At 42.6% G+C, this 23,059-nt stretch overlaps 1 protein-coding gene across 1 annotated transcript in view; it reads left to right on the top strand.

Moving 5' to 3' along the window:
* The window catches only part of DNAH8 (dynein axonemal heavy chain 8), a 1,666,792-nt gene that overhangs the window by 1,585,554 nt on the left and 58,179 nt on the right, over positions 1-23,059 (top strand). Inside the window, 1 exon segment of the mRNA XM_033937418.1 lies at positions 12,449-12,604. Within this exon segment, the coding sequence (XP_033793309.1) occupies positions 12,449-12,604 (156 nt within the window).

The following is a 23,059-nucleotide window of genomic DNA, read 5'->3' as shown; positions in this document are numbered from 1 at the left end:
AAGCAGCACTGGAACACCTCTTTTGAGATTGCTTGCAACTGATCCATCACATTTTGCATAATATCTTCTCTTGACTGAAATCTGGTCCCTTTCAGGGGCATTTTCAGCTTGAGGAAAAGCCAGAAGTCACATGGAGCCATGTCGAGAGGGAGCCTGAGGAATCACAGGTGTGTTGTGTTTGGCCTGGGAACTCCGTATTAAATGTGAAGAATGGGCAGGTGCGTTATCGTGATGGAGCTGCCATTTACCCGCTGCCCACAGGTCCGGCCATTTGCATCTCACAACATTATGAAGGTGACGCAGACCCTCTTGGTAGTACTCCTTGGTGATGTTTGTGCCTTGTGATGCATACTCGTGATGAACCACGCCACTGGAGTCAAAGAAGAAGATCAGCATGACTTTGACATTGCTGTGGATCTGCCTTGCCTTTTTTGGGCCTCAGAGATGTTGAATGCTTCCATTATGATGGCATTAACTTGGTTTCTGGGTCGCACCCATAAACCCTGGATTCATCACCAGTGGCCACTGTGCTGAGGAAGTTGGGATCAATGTTCACAGTCTTCAGAAGCATATCCTTTTCAGTCTCCAAACGGAGTTGCTTCTGCTTGATCGTTAGCAGCTTTGGCACGAACTTTGCTGAAATTCTCCTGAAGCCCAAATCCTCAGTTAAAATGGAATTAACAGATCCAGCGCTGATGCTCTCCTCGTCTGCAAGTTCTCTGATCGTGAGTCAACGATCCTGCATCTCCAGGGTCCTCACTTGGTCAATAACGATCTCATTTCTGGATGTTGAGGGCCTACCAGAACATGTTTCTCTATCCACTGATGTGCGGCCATCTCTGAAGCGGTTGTGCCACTCCTTTATCTGTGTGATGCCCATTGCTTCGTCCCCAAAAGCCTGTTGAACCTTGCAGATCGTTTCCACTTGGGAATTGCCAAGCTTTACACAAAATTTAATGCAGTAGCATTGTTCAACTTTTTCTGTCATTTTGTCAAAAATGAAAATCAGACGGCACTCACTTACACTTCCTCACTCATTGGTGGTTTGCCGGCAACTGACAACTTCTGTAGGTGGGAAAACATTCAAGCATATGCACTAGGGTCGCCTACATACGTGCACCAAACTATGCCTCCCCAGCTTTATTTATTTACTCAAGAAAAATTAAGGTCTGATACTTTTTGAACAGCCCTCGTATATTAATTTAGGCAAAACTATTGTAGGCTGTTTAATGAATGTAATTTAGAAAAATGAAACAATTGAATCAAAGTGGCCTTCTTACACTCAGGCTATTGTGAAAGGCTAAACAACCCAATATAAAATATTCTTGTAGCATGTAGTTTGCATGTTGTACTCTAAAGAAATTTAGCATAAGTTCCAAAAGACTTGGGGCTCCTTTTACTAAGCTGCGATAGCGGTTTTAGTGCACGCTAGACCTTAACGCCAGCATTGAACTGGCATTAGTTCTAGCCGCATAGCGCTGGTTTAGCGCGTGCTAAAATCCTGCGTGCGCTAAAAATGCTATCGCAGCTTAGTAAAAGGAGCCCTTGGTTTTCAGATCTTCAAATATCAAATATTTGTGGAGGAGAATTTTATAATAGGGTGCTTAAGCATGAAAGACCCATTTCATAAATGCAACATAGATACCTACATGCCTTTGTAAAATTACTCCGGGCAAATTAGGTATGCACATTTACACTTACCCTGAGGCAGAAGTAATTATGTATATATGTGCTGGTTAGAATGGGTGTGTTTACGTATACTTCATAAAAATATGCACAAAAGTGCATTGTGTTTCACATTGCAGGAAAAAAAACCACCCTGTTTTTATTTAGGCTGGTTTAATAATCAATAGAATGCCTAGAGATAGAGCTAGGGGCAGATGGTGTAGGAATGGAGTGAAGTCAAAGAGGAAAGATTAGCCCTTGTTGGAAAAACCAAGAACAGCAGAGTAGGGATGGACCAAGGAGTTCCCAGCATGCAATATCTCTTTGCAATGATAATCAAGCACCAGCTGTAATGATAAACAAGCACCAACTTTTAAGAAAAAAGCATCAAATTTAAAAAGATCTGACGTGGGGCCGAGTTTCAGTGGAAAAACTGCCTGCTTCAGCATGATTGAACATATACGCTGCAATGTAAAAACATCCAATGTAAAGTGGTTTTGGCTTAGGTGGCTACAAGGATTATTCAGCAGTATTGTCCAGTTAAGTACTGCTGCATAACCCCAGTACCCCTCCTCCAAATGAATTAAGGAGGGTGGGGTAGATACAGGGACTTGGATACTGTCTTTTCAAAGCCAGATAGCGTGTCAAAGCAGCTCCTGATTGGTGTAACCATGACTTTAATACAATGAAGAGGCGGTTGGAAAATACCGCAAATTACTGAGTCCGCGATTTGTGAACCGTAAATTCACGGGAGTTTACTGGTATGTACATTTGCTAGCCTCCTCCCCACACATCTTGACTGTAGGAAGTTTCTATTACAGTGTATAGAAAGGTGTTTTAATAGAAAATTACATTGAAGATAGCTAAATAGCTCACAGAGGAATACAGAAAGGACTACCAGGTGAAACTGAAAGAAGCCAAGAGGAAAAGCGCAGGCGGAAGAGCAAATGGCTAAAAATTTAAAAAAGAGAGACAAACATTTTTTCAGATATATCAGTGAAAGGAGGAAGATGAAAAATGGAATTGCTAAACTAAAAGATGCTAGGAACCGGGGCGTAACAAGATGGCGGATTGACAGTCGGCGGCGTTAGATGCTAACAGTTTGGGCTGGAATTACCTGCTATTTTCTTGCTTTTCTTTGAATGCCGCATACAAAAAGAAAGGGGACAGTTCGGGCTGTGCCTTCTCCGCCCGTACTTCATCCCCCATCCAGCTCACTCTCGATCGCTTCACCGTTGCTGGCGTTAGTTAAAACCACTATCACTGTTTAGTAAAAGGAGCACATAGTGATAGAAATTGTTAAAGATAATAATGAGATACATCGTAAAATAGAACAATTTGAAAATCGCAATAGAAGGTTAAATTTCAGATTATTGAATTTTCCTAAATCTGTTGTTCTTTCTCCATTTGAGTTTTTCAAGAAATATCTAATTGAAATCCTGTCTTTTCTGACTCAAGCTTTGCCACCAATTAATAAGATATATTAGCTCTTGCTACAATTGAACAAGGTTGGACAGGTTTCGAATAGTGATTTGATTTCCCACCAAGAAAAAGCTCATGAGGAGGTAAATCCATTGGAGGATGTTTCTCATATTTTAGAAACTTCACTTTCAGAAATGACGGAAAGAGCAACCTTGATTGTTTCCTTCGTTTTCCAGCAGGATCTAGATGCAGTAATGAAATTATTCTTCAAAAAACTCTCAGAAGACCTTTTGTGGTCAAAAAGTTTGGATTTATCCTGAGATCGCTAAGGTGACACAGGATAGGAGAAAGGAATTTCTGATAATGAGAGATGAAGAAAATAAATTGAGGGGTGGTACCTTTTTATATTTATTTATTTATATTATTTTACAATTGTTAAACAACAATTTAACTGGAAATAAACAATTGAAATAAGGAACAAATAAAGCAGATTATAAAATAATTCTACATTAGTAACCTATATCAAAGTCCACAATATGGGAAGAGAGAATCCTTCACTTCCAAGGGAAGTTGGTTTTCGAGAATACGGTAATTCAAAATTAAATCACATTACAGAGTGCAGTTGGATTCAATAAACTAACGGCCTGGTTGAGCGACTCCATGGAAACCTCTGAAGTTCTTCCAGCTGCCTTGCCCTCAAGAAAAAAGTTCAACTGATCAGGTTCATAAAATATATATCTAATACTCTGATAGGTAACATAGCATTTGCAAGGAAAATGTAACTGAAAAGTTGCTCCCATACTCAAAGTTGACTGACGATATGCCAGGAATTTCTTCCGTCTGGCTTGCGTCCATTTCAAAACATCAGGAAACATTGAAATTTTGAATCCATGAAATTCCACATTATCAGTCTTGTAGAATAGATGGAGAATTGCCTCCTTATCCTGGAGAAACACGAAGGTTACCAATAAGGTAGCTTTAGTAAGTAAGCATTCAATTTAAAACTTTTGAAGAGAAATTCCAAAAACAGAATGGATAATTTAGAAAAATCAATGGCAGAAGTGAAGGTTTCCACTAATTTACAATTGAAGGAAAAGTGTTTGCTTACTAGGAAAATGGAAAATTTGGAGAATGCAAATAGAAGTTTGAACCTTAGACTTTTAAATTTCCCTGTCTCCAAATTTCAGACATCAAGAGATTTATTTAATTCCTTCTTAAAATCAGTACTGAAATTTCCTGAAAATAAAATGCCACTATTACAAAAGTTATATTATCCCAGGACAAGCAGGCAGCATATTCTTGACTGATGGGTGACGGCACCGACGGAGCCCCGGTACGGACAATTTTAGAGTGATTGCACTCTAAGAACTTGGAAAGTTCTGGTAGGCCGCACCGCGCACGCGCGAGTGCCTTCCCGCCCGACAGAGGCGCACGGTCCCCAGTTTCTTAGTTTCCGCTGAGCTAAGAAGACGCGTTTCTTTCAACGGCTGTTGAAAGTCCTTTTTTTCTAAGTAAAAATCGCCTTCCCGCTTGCGTAAACCCGTTTGGAAATTTTATTTCCGTTCTTTCTTTTCTTTTCTTAAAAAAAAAAAAAAATTAATTTTTTTCTTCAGTTTTCGGTTAACCCCGGCGGGGCCTATTACCATCATCGAGGCCTCGGCCTTCGATTTGGCAGAAGCCATATTCACTTTCATGCCCCCTCAACCCGGGTTTAAAAAGTGCCAGCGGTGCACTCGACCAATTTCACTGACAGACCCACACAACTGGTGTCTGCAGTGTCTTGGTCCTGACCATCGAGCGTCTACCTGCTCCCGCTGTGCGACTTTAAAGAAGAGAACACTTAAAAACCGCCAGATACAGCAGCAGTTATTGTTCGGCGCCGAGATGTCTGATTCCGCACCACCGGCACCGACGTCGGCTCCATCTCAGTCGGCACCTACTTCGTCGACACCGCGCGATAACCGCGCCGGCGTCGCACCCCGCAGGTAAGCCGGCTAAGAAGCCTTCCCCGTTGGAGCGTCCTCCGGTCTCAGTAGCAGCGAGTCCAATCCTGCCGACCACGAGGCGCCCACGGAAGCGCTCCGCTCCGATTGAGGTGAGCCCCTCGACATCGGGTTCCTCTTCGGAGTATAGAGCGGCACCCAAGGTACCGCAGAAGAAAAAAGCGGTACCGGTGCCTTCATTGGACGAGCGCATTGCCGCAGTCCTGCAGGTCCAGCTAAAGGAACAACTCCAACAGCTACTCCCTGCTCTTTTGACTCCGAGCCTTCCAGTCCCGGTCCGGTCTGAGCCGCCGGTACCGACGGTGCAGCAGCCCCCTTTATCGGCATCCACTTTGTCGGTACCGGGGCACATCACTTCTTCGGTATCAATGCCAGTCTTGGCACCGGAACCGAGACACCAGGCTGTTCAAACATCGGCACCGGCACAACCCTTAACATCTCCCGGTACCGGTTCACAGAGGTCTGGTAAGTCGACTCATAAAACTCGACACCTAGAACCCTCCACACCGGAGTCACGAGACCGCAGTTTTCAGGTGAGGGACCCTGATCTGTGGGGTGATTCAGAAGAGCCTTTCCTCTCTAAGGGAGAGTGTTCATCAGGGGACGAGGATCCTTCTGGTTTTGATCCATCTTCCAAACCTGATGCAACTTCTTTCACCTCTTTTCTTAAAGAGATGTGTGACTCTTTATCTATTCCCTTGGAGGCTGAATCCAAAAAATCCAAGGCATTTTTAGATGCTCTTGACTTTGACCAGCCTCCAAGGGAATTTCTCAAGCTGCCTCTCCATGACATTTTAAGAGAGACATTTTACAAAAATCTAGAGACACCCTTGACCATTCCAGGAGCTCCCCGTAAACTGGACTCCTTATATAAGGTTATACCAATTCCAGGCTTTGACAAGCCTCAACTCCCCCATGAGTCTTTATTAGTAGAGTCTACTTTAAAGAAATCCACGGGGGCTAGTGTATATGCTTCTGTCCCTCCTGGCAGAAGGTAAGGCCATAGATAAGTTTGGCAAAAGGCTGTATCAAAATGCAATGCTAGCGAACAGGTCAGGAAACTATGCTTTCCATTTTTCCTTTTATCTTAAGCATCTTATTCAAAGTTTGTCATCTTTTGAGAAATATCTCCCTGACCGTAAAAAATCAGCCTTTCGCCAAACTTCTTCATCGCTCTTGCAACTGCGCAAGTTCATGGTCAGATCAATCTATGACACTTTTGAGCTGACCTCTAGAGCCACGGCTATGTCAGTGGCTATGCGACGACTGGCCTGGCTCAGAGTGTCCGAACTCGATGTCAATCACCAAGATCGACTGGCCAATGCACCTTGCTTAGGGGATGAGCTGTTCGGAGAATCCATGGACTCTACTACTCAGAAACTTTCAGCTCATGAGACTCGATGGGATACTCTCCTTAAGACAAAGAAGAAGACCCCACCTTCTAGGCCTTTTCGTCAACAATCGGCCTACCAACGAAGGTTTGTGGCTCGTCCCTTACCTCAAACACAGCAACAACCCAGGCGTCAGAGGCAACAACAGAGGCAACCTGCTCGACCTGCCCAGCAGCAACAGCAAGTGAAACCTCCTCCTTCTCAAAAGTCAACTCAGCCCTTTTGACTTGGTTCTCCTGGACATAGCCAATCTTCCTCCTTCTACTCATCTTCCACAGCCCATAGGAGGACGCCTTATACATTTCATAAGCCGTTAGGAAATCATCACCTCGGACCTGTGGGTCCTCAACATCATTCGCCACGGCTACTCTCTCAACTTTCAGACACCTCCTGCCCAAAGTCTGCCAAGAGAGTCTGCTTTCAACACTCCTCGGTCTTCCCTCCTTCTTCAAGAGGTTCAATCCCTCCTCCTTCTGAACGCTATAGAGGAAGTTCCTCTAGATCAGAGAGGGCAGGGATTCTACTCCCGTTATTTTCTAGTCCCCAAAAAGACAGGAGATCTAAGACCCATTCTAGATCTTCGCGATCTAAACAAATGCTTGGTCAAAGAGAAATTCAAAATGCTTTCTCTGGCCACTCTTTACCCTCTTCTCAATCAAGGCGACTGGCTATGTTCCCTCGATCTCAAAGAAGCATACACTCATATACCGGTCAATCTGGCCTCCAGACAGTACCTACGCTTCATGATCAATCGTTGTCATTACCAATACAAGGTGCTGCCCTTCGGTCTTGCCTCCTCTCCAAGAGTGTTCACCAAATGTCTGATTGTGGTAGCTGCCTTTCTACGATCTCACCACTTTCAGGTCTTTCCTTACCTGGACGACTGGTTAATCAAGGCCAATTCATCTCAGACTGTTCTCCTGGCCACCAACAAACCATCATGTTTCTTCAACTTCTGGGGTTCGAGATCAATCTACCCAAATCTCATCTCATCCCCACTCAGAGACTTCAATTCATCGGAGCTGTCTTGGACACAGTCCTCATGAGAGCGTTCCTGCCATCCAACCGTCTTCAAATGCTTCAATCTCTGTGTCAGCAGGTGCTTCTACAACTTTCCATCTCTGCCAAGCAAATGATGATACTCTTGGGTCACATGGCCTCCACAGTTCATGTCACACCCTTCGCACGTCTTCACCTGCGCACTCCTCAATGGACCCTAGCTACCCAGTGGTCCCAAGCGATGGATCCTTGCTCACGTCACATATCTGTCACATCATCTCTTCGTCAGTCTCTACAATGGTGGTTGATATCCTCAAATCTCTCCAGAGGTCTTCTGCTCCATCTACCTCCTCATCAACTAGTCATCACCACCGACGCCTCCCTTTATGCCTGGGGAGCTCATTTGAACGAGTTCCAAACTCAAGGCCTTTGGACAGCCCAGGAAAAGAAGCATCACATCAATTTCCTGGAACTCAGAGCGATGTTTTATGCCCTCAAGGCCTTCCAACATCTTCTCTTTCCTCAAGTTCTCCTGCTGTGCACAGACAATCAAGTTGCGATGTACTACATCAACAAGCAGGGTGGGACGGGCTCTCGCCTCTTGTGCCAGGAAGCCCAGAAGATCTGGACTTGGGCCATAAATCACCATCTATTCCTGAAAGCTATCTACATTCAGGGAGAAAAGAATTCCTTAGCGGACAAGCTCAGCAGAATTCTCCAGCCTCACGAGTGGACACTCGATCCTTTCACTCTACAGTTCATCTTCGCTCAATGGGGCACTCCTCAGATAGACCTCTTTGCAGCTCCTCACAATCACCAGCTGCCCCTATTCTGCTCCAGACTCTACTCTCCTCACCGTCTGGCAGCGGATGCATTTCTCCTCGACTGGTCTAATCTGTTCCTGTATGCTTTCCCTCCTCTGCCTCTCATGTTGAGAACCTTGTTCAAGCTCAAGAGGGAATGAGCCACCATGATTCTGATTGCTCCGAGGTGGCCCAGGCAACATTGGTTCTCCCTTCTACTTCAACTCAGTTCCAGGGAACCTTTTCTTCTTCCACTGTTTCCTTCTCTGCTTACACAGCATCAGGAGACCCTTCTACATCCCAACCTCCAGTCTCTGCACCTGACAGCTTGATATCTCTTGGGCTGACTTCTCATGATACTCTTTTGTCTCACCCCGTTCGTTCCATTCTAGATGCCTCCAGGAAACCAGCCACTCTGCAATGTTACCATCAGAAGTGGACAAGATTTTCTTCCTGGTGTCTTCTTCACCATCTTGATCTCACTTCCCTGGCAGTGGAGACATTGTTGGATTATTTGCTTTCTTTGTCTGACTCTGGCCTTAAGTCTTCTTCCATCAGAGTCCATCTCAGTGCCATTGCTGCATTTCATGAGCCGGTTCATGGAAAACTTCTCTCAGCTCATCCCCTGGTGTCCAGGTTCATGCGAGGTCTTTTCAATGTGAAACCACCTCTTAAAGCCCCTCCTGTTATCTGGGATCTCAATGTGGTTCTTTCCGCCTTAATGAAGCCTCCATTTGAACCTTTGGCTACCACTCCTTTCAAGTTTCTCACTTGGAAGGTACTTTTCCTTATTGCTCTTACCTCTGCCAGGAGGGTCAGTGAGCTACATGCACTAGTTGCAGATCCACCTTTTACGGTCTTTCATCATGACAAGGTGGTTCTGCGTACACATCCAAAGTTTCTCCCGAAGGTTGTCTCTGAACTCCATCTCAACCAATCCATTGTTCTGCCTGTCTTCTTTCCGAAACCTCACTCTCATTCTGGAGAACAGGCTCTACATACTTTGGACTGTAAGAGGGCTCTAGCTTACTATTTAGAGCATACTAAGCCCCACAGATCATTTCCCCAACTCTTTCTGTCCTTTGATCCGAATAAATTGGGACGTCCTGTTTCTAAACGTACGTTGTCTAATTGGCTGGCAGCGTGCATTTCATTCTGTTATGCTCAGACCGGACTGACATTGGAAGGTTCTGTCACGGCCCATAGAGTCCGAGCGATGGCAGCATCTGTAGCTTTCCTCCGTTCCACTCCTATTGAGGAAATCTGCAAGGCTGCTACTTGGTCCTCAGTTCATACTTTTACATCTCATTATTGTCTGGATGCATTCTCCAGACGGGATGGACACTTCGGCCAATCTGTTTTGCAAAATTTGTTTTCCTAATGGCCAACCTTCCCTCCATCCCTCTTTTTGTTAGCTTGGAGGTCACCCATCAGTCAAGAATATGCTGCCTGCTTGTCCTGGGATAAAGCACAGTTACTTACCGTAACAGGTGTTATCCAGGGACAGCAGGCAGATATTCTTGCATCCCTCCCACCTCCCCGGGTTTGCTTCTTAGCTGGCTTATCCTAACTGGGGACCGCGCGCCTCTGTCAGGCGGGAAGGCACTCACGCGTGCGCGGTGTGGCCTACCAGAACTTTCCAAGTTCTTAGAGTGCAATCACTCTAAAATTGTCCGTACCGGGGCTCCGTCGGTGCCGTCACCCATCAGTCAAGAATATCTGCCTGCTGTCCCTGGATAACACCTGTTACGGTAAGTAACTGTGCTTTATTTGAATATTCCTAAAGAGGATAAAGGCAAAGGAACAGTACCAGGAAATTTGGATCTCACTGGTAAGTTGGAAACATCTCAACAAGGGGATACCCATGTAAATGTACTGTTCGTTACTTAGGAAACAAATATATGTTTTTCCTACTGGAGCAACTGAGCTCATATGTTAGTGCCATGGAGGAATACTGTGATTCAAAAATGTCATATTATCATACCAGATCAGCATCAAAACCTTGTAAAATACATATTCATTTGTAAAACATTCTACATAAACTTGGATGAATTATGAAAGAGCAAAAACAAAAAGGTTATAGTTACCAATGTGAGAGCTCAGGTCTAGCTAAAATGATTTATGACATTTAAGAATACAAGTTTAAGTGAAAGAATTGCTAAATCTTAAAAAAAAAAAGTTTAAAAACTATATGTAAATTGGCAGTTAACAAATTATTCGTTAAAGTTTGAGAGCTGTGACTGGGGTTTCAAAATACCACCACCATATCCCAATAATTCATAAGTGGATAGGAGCTTATATGAATGATGCTTTCAAGCCAGGCATTCCCTCAGAAAGCATAAATTAACGGCATGCTCCTTGCTCTTTATAAGAGTCCGTATGTGCATATGTGATGACATAAGCAGGAAAGTGACTTTATAAAATTGACACTGACGGCCTCTTTTACAAAGCCACGCGGCAATAGCTCCAAAGTCCTTTAAATCTCTATGGGCTTCGGGGCCATTAGCACAGTGCAGCCGCTAGCACGGCTTTGTAAAAGAGGCCGTGAATCACATCTACATTTTACACAAATGCAAAACCCCAGGTAATTGTATAGAGGGCTATCTGAGCATGTAAAATGCTGTTCTGCAGCTTAAGTCCCTTAAAAATAACTCCTATATTCACTATGCTATTTACTTGGAAAGGAAACATAACTTCAAAAATACCATTCATACTGGATAACACTCCTCTAGAATCTGTATTTCAACTGAAAATTCTTGGGGTAATAATAGATGTAGATCTATCATTCCACAGTCATTTTAGCCAAATAGTTAAATCATATTTTTACAGACTTCGGCTTCTTCGATCAATTTCTACCTTTTTAGACCCTAAATCAATTAACATTTTGGTTCACTCTTTAATCATCTCAAAATTAGACTATTGTAATTCCCTCTTAATTAACATAACCCAGAAAGAAAAAAGACGGCTTCAAATGATCCAAAACACAGCAATTAAATTAATTTACAAAGCAAAAAAATATGATCACGTGACCCCATTATTTATCAAATCTCATTGGCTTCCCATTTCTCACCGAATCACTTTCAAAATTTTATTTCTGGTTTTCAAAACACTAATTTCCAATGAACCTTTATTTATATCAAAAATGATTATTCCATATAATTCTGCACGTACTCTAAGATCATCCTCATCGAATTTACTTTCAATCCCCTCACTGAAAATTATCGGCACCAGACGGAATGATATTTTCTCTGTTATGTCCCCTACATTGTGGAACTCCCTTCCTAATTTTATTAAAAGCGAAAAAGATCTAGTCTCTTTTAAGAAAACTTTAAAAACATATCTATTTCAAGACGCATTTGATACATGATACGATATACTCAAATTTTATTCACGACACGATATACTCAAAATTCTTACATTTTACAATAATTAAAAAAATTTTACCTTACCCCTTTATTTCCTATTGTTTTTTTCCCTTCTATGTAATTTCTAACAAACAACAAAATTGTAACTTTCCCCTCTCTCCCTACTCATTCATGTCTGTCTAAAAATTGTCTGTCTAATGTCTGACTTATTTAAATTTTATGTAATACCAACATCTGATGGTTTTTAAATTGTACATCGCTTAGATATTGTAATAAGCGATTCATCAAATGTGATTAAACTTGAAACTTGAAACTTTTCTGATGTATATCATATCTTCAGATATGATATGATATACATCATCATATCAGATATAATATGCATCAGAAATAATTGTTTTCCATTTTTAACATGGTCTCCTTACATTTGTCTTGGATTTAGTGGGCATGAGAGAAATTTTAGACCTTTTGAGCCATACAGAGGTTATAGCAGCAGCCTTGAGAAACAGCCTGTTTTATCCTCTTAACTCCCAAGATTTTCTCCCCTATATGGATGTGACAGCTTTCTCCTTCCTGCCAAGTAAATGGGAGAGATCAAGACTTCCCTTAGAGAACACCACTTTCAGTGAAGCACTAGAGGGCACTTGCAAGCTGCATGCTAGGGCACTTCCTTCATGTACTATGAAATCCAAGTTTATTTTTTGAATTCAGATCTCTCCTGCTGTTGTTTAATATATATATTTTCTACATATGCTACTTTACTCCATTTAAACCTGAAAATGTACCTTCTTGGTTTTTAACAGTCTTCTATTAAATTCACAAATGAACCACCCCAGGGAATGAGCGCAGGCCTTAAGAGGACATTTACAGGAATTAATCAGGACCAGCTTGAAGTCAGCAATCTGCCTATGTGGAAACCTTTACTTTACAGTGTAGCCTTCCTGCATTCCGTTGTACAGGTATTTTTATGTACCTACTTCTACTTTTCTTTAATTTTGAATATTCTGCAAAATTCTTGGAGATAAAAGTATGTGTGTACTTTTCACTAGTGCTGAAAGTGATCAAAATACGCTCTAAGTTAAAAGATTGCTACTGTATATACTTCAATATAAGCCGAAATCCCCATTTCCCCCCCCCAAAAGGAGGAAAAATAGTTGACTCGAATATAAAACGGGACGTTTAATATTCAAGTGCCCTGCCCGGATCTGCACCTAGTGCCCCCTCCCTCCTCTGCCAGAAACTGCCACCCAACCCCCTTCCCTCCCTGCCTTGCCATGCTCTGTACCCTGTCCCCCCTCCCTCTCAGGCTCTACACCCTGTCTCCCCTCCCTGCCCTGTACCTCCTGTCTGACTATATCCTGCATGGCACCATGCCTTCCGTATGACCCACATACCTGGAATCTCTGGTGGTCCAGAGGTGTAGTGGGCAGGAGTGAACTTTCAGACCCAAGTTCTGACGGTTCAGCTGTATGCTGCTGAGTGGCTTCCTGAATGATTGTCCTGAGTTCTCACAAGACAAATTTGGAGCAGCCATTCAGGAAGCCATAGTGCTGAGCAGCAGCGTACAGCTGAACTGCCAGAACTTGCGGCAGTGACCGGCTCAGCAGTGGGGCAGGAGAGCGGAAAGTTTACTCCTGCCCGCTACACCTCTAGTTATGTGGGTCATAAGGAAGGCGCAGCAGCATGAAGGATATCGGCAGAAAGGAGGTGCAATGGACAGGGCAGGGAGGGAGAACAGGCAGAGCCTGGCAGCCTGACAGAAACCTGCAACAAGTCCGGGGGGGGGGGGGGCGCTGGCCGAGACCCTCCATTTTTTGGCCCCCAAAATCTAGGCTTATATTCAATTATATACAGTATATTGTTCATGTGCTATGCAATATTTCAAAAGCATTCACAGAAACAAATAGGACATATTGGGGTAAATTTTCCAATGGTTAATAGATATCTATGCTTCTAGAGTAGGGAATAACATCGGTAGGTTGCCTTAATCTGTATTATAAATCTTAAGTCGTAATTTGCTTTCATTGGAAAATGATGCAAAATAAAAATAACATTCTCTTAGCATCCTTCTTCTCCCTTCACCCCCTCCACTGTATCTTCCCTCAATTGTATTGTTTCTATGTGTCTGACCCTTTAATCTAAAGGGAAACCAGGCGTTGTAGTTGATCCCCATTAACTCCTATTCTACTGGTGCAGTAATCCAAAATGGCTGACCCTTGTATTTCTATGAATATATTTGGGATATGTCCTTGAAGACAGTTTCTTTGCATTTTTTAATATCAGGCCCAATATTCAAAGGATTTAACTGGGCATGAGAGGCTTCTGCCTGGTTAAACCCCACTGAGCTGGTCGACTGCTGATGTTCAGCAGCACTTAACCAGGTAGTACTGCTTAATTTCTCCGCTATTCAGCCAGTCAATACACCATTATTAAGATGGATAGGAAAATCTACTGCTTATACCTAGGATAAGCAGCATGAAATCTATTTTACTCTTTTGGGATCTTGCCAGGCACTTGTGATGTGAATTGGCCACTGTTGGAAACAGGATACTAGACTTGATGGACCGTCAGTCTGTCCCATTATGGCGATGGTTATGTTCTTATGTTCCTTAACCAGCTAGGTTAGAGGCGATCTTGGGGCAGAGTTTGGGCGGAGACATAACTTAGACAGTTAGCATTTTTATTAGTTAGCTAACCAGCTTAGTAAGCACATAAGGTTAGGACAGCAAAAAGACTGTCCTATCTTTTATCAAGTTAACGCTCACTGGTCTGAATAATTGGTCGGTGCCCAGTTAACTGACCAGTCGGCACATGTAATCCCTGGCCTCCTATGGTACCCTGTGGCTGGTTATGTACATAAGAGGCAAACCAGAAGAACCAGAGATTTCGGCAGTTGGAACCCAAACACAGTACAGGGTAAAGCTTTGGATTCTTGCCCAGAAATAGCTAAGAAGAAAAAATTAAAAAATTTAAATTGAATCAGGTTGGGCAGACTGGATGGACCATTCGGGTCTTTATCTGCCGTCATCTACTATGTTACTATGTATGTAACACTATCGGGTAAGAAGAAGGTAAATAGGACAAATAGAAATTTCTCCTTTATCAATATATTCAGGACTCTGGGACACTGATCCCCTGAGCTATATATATAGTGGTAAACAGCTGCTTAGAGAAATTCTCCGCCAGCTCCCACAAAACTATTAACCAGAGATATTCAAGCTGTTTCTCCCTACTCCAAATGTCTTCCTTCCCCTTCTCACTCCAACTGCAGTTCTCTTTCCCTCTACATTGTTCTTAGGCTGATAAACTCTGAATCTTTCAGAACAGCCAACAGTATTTATTTATTTAAGTATTTGTATACCACTTATAGCCTAGCTGGTTTACATTCAGGTATACAAGCATTTTTCCCTGTCTGTCCTGGTGGGCTCACAATCTATCTAATGGACCTGGGTCAATGGGGGGGATTAAGTGACTTGTCCAGGGTCACAAGGAGCAGCGTGGGTCTGAACCCCCAACCTCAGGGTGTTGAGGCTGTAGCTTTAGCCACTGTGCCACATACTTCCCGCTCTCTGCTCTTGGCAGTGGGCGGAGTCTGTATAATGTACAGACAGTTTCCCTGTTGCTATGACATCAGAGGCCTGTTTGCTGAATTTCCGCACTTTGAAAGATTCAGTGAACACAGAAATCCTCCTCTTCATACACAGATACCATATATTCAGGGCTGGGAGTCATGCATGCCAAGGTTCAGCTTAAAGAGATGGTCTTTGAGTGGCTTACAAGCTGCTTATTGCTGCAAGCTAAATATTAACCCATCATACCTGTGTTTTGTATATCATCACTAAGCAGGGCCTGATATTCTAAAGATTTATGCTTCTTATTTATTTGTAAATCTTTATTAAATTTCCAAACTACTATAGTGCAAATAATTTCAATATACATAAGTTTACACGAAATGCACATTAAACTTATAAACATTAATGCACAACTATTCCCCCCACCCCACACCAAATAATCAGAAAAATTACATACCTACAGGAAACCCTCCATATATTCCCCAAATGAAATTCCAAAGCAAAATCCTCCCCCCTCCCACTCACCCTTAAGGGTCGATAAAATAAAATCAGTTATCATTCCTTACAGAGCTTAGTCAATTGTTCCCAAATATCCATAAATTTCTTATACCGTCCCTCTTGTACAGCCATCGAACTTTCCATTTTAAAAGTATAACAGAGAGATTCCCACCAGAAAGTGTAATTTAATCTGTCACAGTTCTTCCAATTCCTCAAAATAAGTTGTATTTATGCTTCTATGAGTGATGCTCCTAAATTGACCTTTTAGAAAATATACTAGGGTTTAGTGTATAAATTATGCCCAGAATTTCACTGGACTCCTTAACTTATGAGCACAAGAAATGAGTGATAACAGGGATGGGAGAGTGGGGAAAAAAGTCAGTGGCTTGACAGTGATTTCTGCACTAGGCTCATAAATTGGTTCATAAATCTAGGCAAATGAATGACAGTCCTACAATTTATAAGGAGAACTTTTAAGCTCCATAATTAAAGATGAATTTTCAGCTGAGATCTTAGGCTTTTAAATTCGACTGAAAATATAACTTTTTTTGAATATGAGGGTTAGAATTTATAGGAACACTTTCACCCCTTCCCTAACATGGACCATAATTATATAGATCACAGTTCTTCAACCGCCGGTCCGCGGACCGGTGCCGGTCCGCAAAAAAATCTTGCCGGTCCGCGAAGGATTCGGTCCCCGCCGCAACGAAAGGCCGGCGTCAGCTGACTTGCAACTTCCTGTTGCAGTCGCGGTGCCGGGACTCCTGCCTTCGCCGGGACTCCTGCCTTCCACCGCGTTTGCCTCCTGCCTTGTCTCCGCACCTCCAGACCAGCAGCGGCAGCTCTGTATATTTTTAACTTCGACACAGAGCTGCCCCTAATCAATAGTTTAGCGCGGTTTCATGAGGCAGCTTCGGGGCCTTTGCTAGGCCGGCCCACATCGCATCATCGAAGCGGGCCGGCCTAGCAAAGGCCCCGAAGCTGCCTCATGAAACCGCGCTAAACTATTGATTAGGGGCAGCTCTGTGCCGAAGTTAAAAATATACAGAGCTGCCGCTGCTGGTCTGGATTCTTGGGTCACTGAAGGAGGGCAAAGAGCAGCTGTCCTGAAGGTTTCCCTTCCTCTCGCCTTTGCAGGTCCCTTTTTTCCACCTTTTTTTTTTTTCTTCTTCTTCTTCAAACGGCAACGGGCCCCAGCATCGACATCAATCAAGTAAGTTCCACTGTTCCTTGCAAGCGGTTCTGCTCGGCCAAAGCTTCCCCTCTGACATGAGCCACCTCAGGGGAAAGAAAGTGACCCGCAAAGGTGAGGGGAAGGGAGCAGATAATGGAAGTTGGAGGGGGGGGGGAGAGAGAAGGAGCAGATGATGGAATGGAGGAGATGAGAGAGAGAAGGGGACAGATGATGGAAGTGAGAAGAAGGGAGAGAGAGCAGAAGGCAGATGGATGTCAGTTGAGAGGGGAGAGCAGATGCTGAATGGAAGTGGGGAAAGAACACATACTGGATGGAAGGAGATAAATAAAGGGGGAAGAAAATAGTAAGATAATGGAGGGGTGAGGGAAAGGGGTGACAAGCTGTGGGTAGACACAGTGAAAAGAGGGAAACAGGACTAAATAGTAAGAAATAATTTAATTTAGATGGAGGCAGAAAATAGAGAAGGAAGACCAGAGAAGAAAAGGGAAGAGAGAGCAGAGAACAATATCAGATCTGAGTGGAGGAAATGAGAAGAGAGATGCTAAAAACCACAGGGGGGAGGGAAGGACAGAGATGCCAGACCATGAGGGGAACAGAAGGAAGATGATGGATGCCAGACCAAATTGGGGGGGGGGGGAGCAGGAGGATAGATGGAAGGGGCAGATGCTGGACTGAAGAGACAGAGAAGGTTATCATGCCGCTGTACCGGGCCATGGTACGCCCTCATCTGGAGTACTGTGTCCAGCACTGGTCACCGTACATGAAGAAGGACACGGTACTACTCGAAAGGGTACAGAGAAGAGCGACTAAGACGGTTAAGGGGTTGGAGGAGCTGCCGTACAGCGAAAGATTAGAGAAACTGGGCCTCTTCTCCCTCGAACAGAGGAGATTAAGACGGGACATGATCGAAACATTCAAGATACTGAAGGGAATAGACTTAGTAGATAAAAACACTATTCACCCTCTCCAAGGTAGGGAGAACGAGAGGGCACTCTCTAAAGTTGAAAGGGGGTAGATTCTGTACAAACGTAAGGAAGTTCTTCTTCACCCAGAGAGTGGTAGAAAGCTGGAACGCTTTCCAAACTTTGTCTTGAATCCTTGGAGGCTGTTATAGGGGAAAACACCCTCCAAGGATTCAAGACAAAGTTAGATAAGTTCCTGCTGAACAAGAACATGCGCTGGTAGGGCTAGTCTCAGTTAGGGTGCTGGTCTTAGACCAGAGGGCCGCCGCGTGAGCAGACTGCTGGGCATGATGGACCACTGGTCTGACCCAGCAGTGGCAATTCTTATGTTCTTATGTTCTTAGGGCAGACGCAGGATGGAAGAGAGTGAAAAGGCAATGAAAGCAGAAACCAGAGACGACAAAAGGTAGAAAAAATAATTTTATTTCTATCTTGTGATTCAAATATATCAGATTTGAAATATGTATCTTGCTAGACATAACTGGGGAGTGCAAAGCCCAGGCACTACTACTTCTTTAGCTTCCAGCTGGCTTAGGGCTCTCTCTGACCAGGGGGCAGTTGCCCTAGTTCTACTCCCTAAAACCATTCCTGTCATGTGTGACTGTGGTATTCTGTTACATGATATTTGTGTAGCATTCTGTAATAATTTAGCTTATTCAGTTTTCTTGATAGTAGAGGGGATATATGTGAAGGGGAGGGGAGACAGGGTTTTTGTTGATCTTTGTCCTGTATTATTTGTATTTATAAAATGACAATTGTATAGAATATTGTTTCTTTTTATACTTTAATAAAATATGTTCAATATAAAATCATAACTATTTGAGGCTTGTGCAGATGGGATCAGATGGTTTGTGGGACCGAGCTCGCGGGGATGGGGCGGCGATGGTTTTTTAAAAAATTTTAGTCTTAGTAGTTTGCCGGTCCACGAAATAATTATTTTATTTCTGCCGGTCCACAGGTGTAAAAGGGTTGAAGAACACTGATATAGATGGTTTCTATTACATAAACCTAGGAGTCTGTACTGTAAGGTGACTATTTTCTGATCGCAAACCACTGCAGAAGGATGTCAATCCCATTTTCAGCTCCTCCTCCTTCACTAGTGGACTATAGTGCCCTCTTCAGCTTTGCCTTCTGCAAACGAATTGAGAAGGTGTGTTCTGACTTGCTCTGATTACTTTTTTTGGGTATTTTTAAAATCCATTTTGGGAGGCTTTGGTGCCTAGAGGTCCCCAATTTGGGGCAGCTCTTCCTGGGAGAGAATGCAGATTCCACGTGGGCGATCTGCTGCTTGCAGGGCAACTTCCAGGTTGGTGCAGTTTGGAAGCTTGGGGACCGTTCCCCTGGGAGCTATCTCATCTTCTCATTTATCAGAGACTTGAGCGCAGGCTATGGGGCCCTGTGTGAGTTCCTTTGGGCTTCAGGGAGCCGGCTGCATCCCCCTCCCCCAATTTTACAGGATCACAAGGTGGATTTGGTTCTTAGGAGGCCTTTTGAAGTGCTAGCTTTGGGGATCAAAGCTCCAGTGGCAGCCTCATTTGTGGCATGTGCCTGCCACACCAGGTTACAGCGGAGTCCTGCAGCAGAGGAGGACGTATGCCTGCAGCTGCTGCTGGGGGGGGGGGGGTAGATTATGTGGCAGATGCTCTTTGTGATATTAGAGTCATAAGCAAGGTGTCGGTGTATGCCGTTTCCCCCTTCAGGATGCAATGGGCAGGCAATCCAACTTCCAAAGTCACCTTAAAAGATTGCCTTTTAAAGGGCAGATGCTATTTGGTAAGGTCTTAGACAACCTCATGGTCAGTGTAGTGGATCGCCATCCTAAGTCTCTGCCTGATCCTAAGATTTTGCCGACCTGCTGGGAGAGGCATAAGCAATTTTCATTCCTCACCAGTGTCTCCTGATAGATCTTATCAGGATTCTAGACAGAAATTTGGCAGCTCCAGACATCAGCAACCCTCTGAGTCTCGTGTCAGCCCTGCCTTCAAGAAGACACAATGACACCAAGGCAGCAGCAGCACTCCCACACATTAATGGGCAGCTGTCAGCGTTCGAGGGTGTGGGAGCACATTTCCTCAGACCATTCGGTTCTAGATCTTATTCGACAGGGTCACAAGACTTTCACCCTCTCCCAGATCTGTTTGTGAATTCTCCAGCCAGACATGGAGACCAGAGTCCAAGTGACAGTGCAAAGGCTGTTAGATAGTCATACCACAGAAACACTCCCTGATGAAGAATTAGGCTGTGGCAGATATTCCATAGCACCCAAAAAAGGCACCGAAGACTGGAAACCGATTCTGGACCTCAAAGTACTATGCTTCCATATGGAGATGGTCCGATCAGTAATTCCTAACCTCCCTAGATCTGATGGAGGCGTACCTTCATATTCCCATTTGTCTGGCCCCCAGGAAATACTTGAGATTCCATGTCTTGCAAAGGCATTTCTAGCTTGTGATCCTACCCTTCAGGTTGGCAACAGCTCCACAACAGTCAGTCTTCCTCACAGCATAAAACAGACAACTTTAGCAGAAATAGAGAAGCAAACAAAAAAAAGAGAGAGAGAAAATAAATAAATAAATATATTTAAAGGGTTGACGAATTAAAGGTTTCATAGCAGCTAATAAGCCATAAATGAATAATATAAATAAGTAGTAGTATATATGTACATTAACGTTATTTTAATCATGACAAAGTTAAAAGAATTAATTATTAAATACATACATAACATAAGAAACGCCTTCACCGGATCAGACCGAGGTCCATCTAGTCTGGTGATCCGCACACGCGGAGGCCCATTTAGGTGCTCCTTTTTGGAGACCCGGTTTTCCCGTATCCCTCAATATGATCTGCAAGAAGGTGTGCATCCAACTTGCGTTTGAAACCCAGCACAGTATTTTCTGCCACCACCTCCTCCGGGAGAGCATTCCAAGCGCCCACCACTCTCTGTGTGAAACAGAACTTCCTGACATTTGTCCTGAACCTGCTGCCATTCAGTTTCAGGCTATGACCTCTTGTCCGCGTCACATCTGAAAATGTCAGTAATGCTGCTTCCTGGTCAATTTGATCAAATCCCTTTAATATTTTAAAAGTCTCTATTAGATCCCCACGCAGTCTTCTCTTTTCGAGGGTGAACAGTCCCAGTTTTCCGAGGCGTTCCTTGTAGCTTAAATTCTCCATGCCTTTGACTAGTTTCGTGGCTCGCCTCTGAACCATTTCCAACATAATTTTATCCCTCTTAAGTTATGGAGACCAGTGTTGGACACAGTATTCTAAGTGTGGTCTGACCATTGTTCTGTAAAGTGGCATTATAACATCTTCCGACCTACTCGTGATCCCCTTATAAGTTATTAAGTTATGTATAGGAGCATAATATTGTCACAAGTTACATAGCGACAAACTCATAGTAATTGTGAAGGTATGTAACTATATGACATGATTTATGAAAATTAACATTGTAAATTTTTAAAAAAACCAACTATATAGTAGCTTTGTTTCAAAACCGCAAATTTATTTGAATCGATATAGAATCATATATATATTATATTATATACCAAATTGTAGCATTCTAACAATGTGACTTATAACAAGTATATATGAATTTTAACATGTAGCATTGTAATGAAGTTTATATAATATGTATATATTGCTATCGCAACAAAGAAAAAGAAGACCCAATAATCCACAGTGAAAACAATCCATCGATAAAAACAAAAAACTGTGGATACAGATGATCTGGAATTGATTTATTGTACGCTGCCATATAAAACCATAAAAATACAATGATAAAAATCCAAATGAGAGCAAGAAGTCAAATCTCGTCAGATAACAAGCTTTTGTTTATTTTAACTGGAATAGCAATACAACAAATAACATACAATTGGAAAACATATGACAGGTTAAATTATAACTTTTGGTGGAATTCTGTGTGTCATATATACAAAATGGAGCTCACAATAGCAACGCAAAAAGGTTATATTAGTAAATTTCAGAAAGTCTGGGGACCGTTAACAGGTTTTTGTAATGAATGATTAACTTTTCCCATGTTAAGGTATTTGATTAGGGGGGAAAAGGGTGGGTTTTACTTGTTGTTATTATATAATACATGAGTATTTCAATAATTTCACAGTAAGGATAATTTTATGATTTATTGAATAGGGAGGGATTCAATAAGGATGATATAAATGTTAGATTTCTTTCATAATATTTAAAATATTATAGAATTTTAATTTGTAATGAAATGTTAAATTTGATGCTTATATGAGAGTTAATCAAGTGTGTATCTTTAAGTTTTAAATGAGTTTATTTGCTACACTTGTTGTAACATATGAAAATGAATAAAGAATTAAAAAAAAAAAAATCCAAATGGACCCTATAGCAGCAATATTGTATTATGGATTGTGAAGTAGTTAACTTTAACGTGTAGATTTAGTATAAAAATTTTTGTAGGATATAATTATATTCATCAGATTATCAAAAGTTTTGTTATAATAAAATTTCTATAATAGGAATACAATAATATCACTATAACACTAAGGGCTCCTTTTACTAAGCTGCGATAGCGGTTTTAGCGTGCGCTTAGCATGTGCTAAATTGCCCCACGCGCTAGACACTAATGCCAGCATTGAGCTGGCATTAGTTCTAGCTGCGTAGCGTGGGTTTAGTGCGCGCTAAAATTCTGCACGCACTAAACACGCTATCGCAGCTTAGTAAAAGGAGCGCTAAGGCATAAAGAGGATGAATTAAGTTAATGAATGTGTGTATAAGAAATTAATAATATCTTATTAAAATAAATCTCCCGATAAATCTCCCCACAAAATTAATATAAATAAAGGCATGTAAACCCCTTGTACATATTTTAATGGATTTTCTTGATTGTTGGTAAACCTTTTGCAAAATCAATTGGAAATTGTTAAAATCTCAACTTGGACATTCCATTTCTCACTTATGTAAAATGAGGCTTTAAGGCCCAAATTCTATAACCAGCGCCTAAAGTTAGGCGCCTATCTAAATTGAATAAGCTCAATTAAGCTTTTTAATCAGCATTGATTGAAACATAGGCGCCTATCAAGAAAGTGCAATTCTGTAACAAGGCGCCTCTAAAAATTTAGGCGGCCTTCAAAAAAATAGGCGCTATGCATGGTAGGCGTGGGCGTGGCTACGTGTTAGACGCCTTATTGCAGAATCACTGCT

This window comes from Geotrypetes seraphini, chromosome 3 (genome assembly GCF_902459505.1).
Source record: "Geotrypetes seraphini chromosome 3, aGeoSer1.1, whole genome shotgun sequence".
NCBI classification, from domain to species: Eukaryota; Metazoa; Chordata; class Amphibia; order Gymnophiona; family Dermophiidae; genus Geotrypetes; species Geotrypetes seraphini.
Note: the sequence above shows the minus strand (reverse complement) of the source record. Positions and strands in the feature narration are given on the sequence as shown.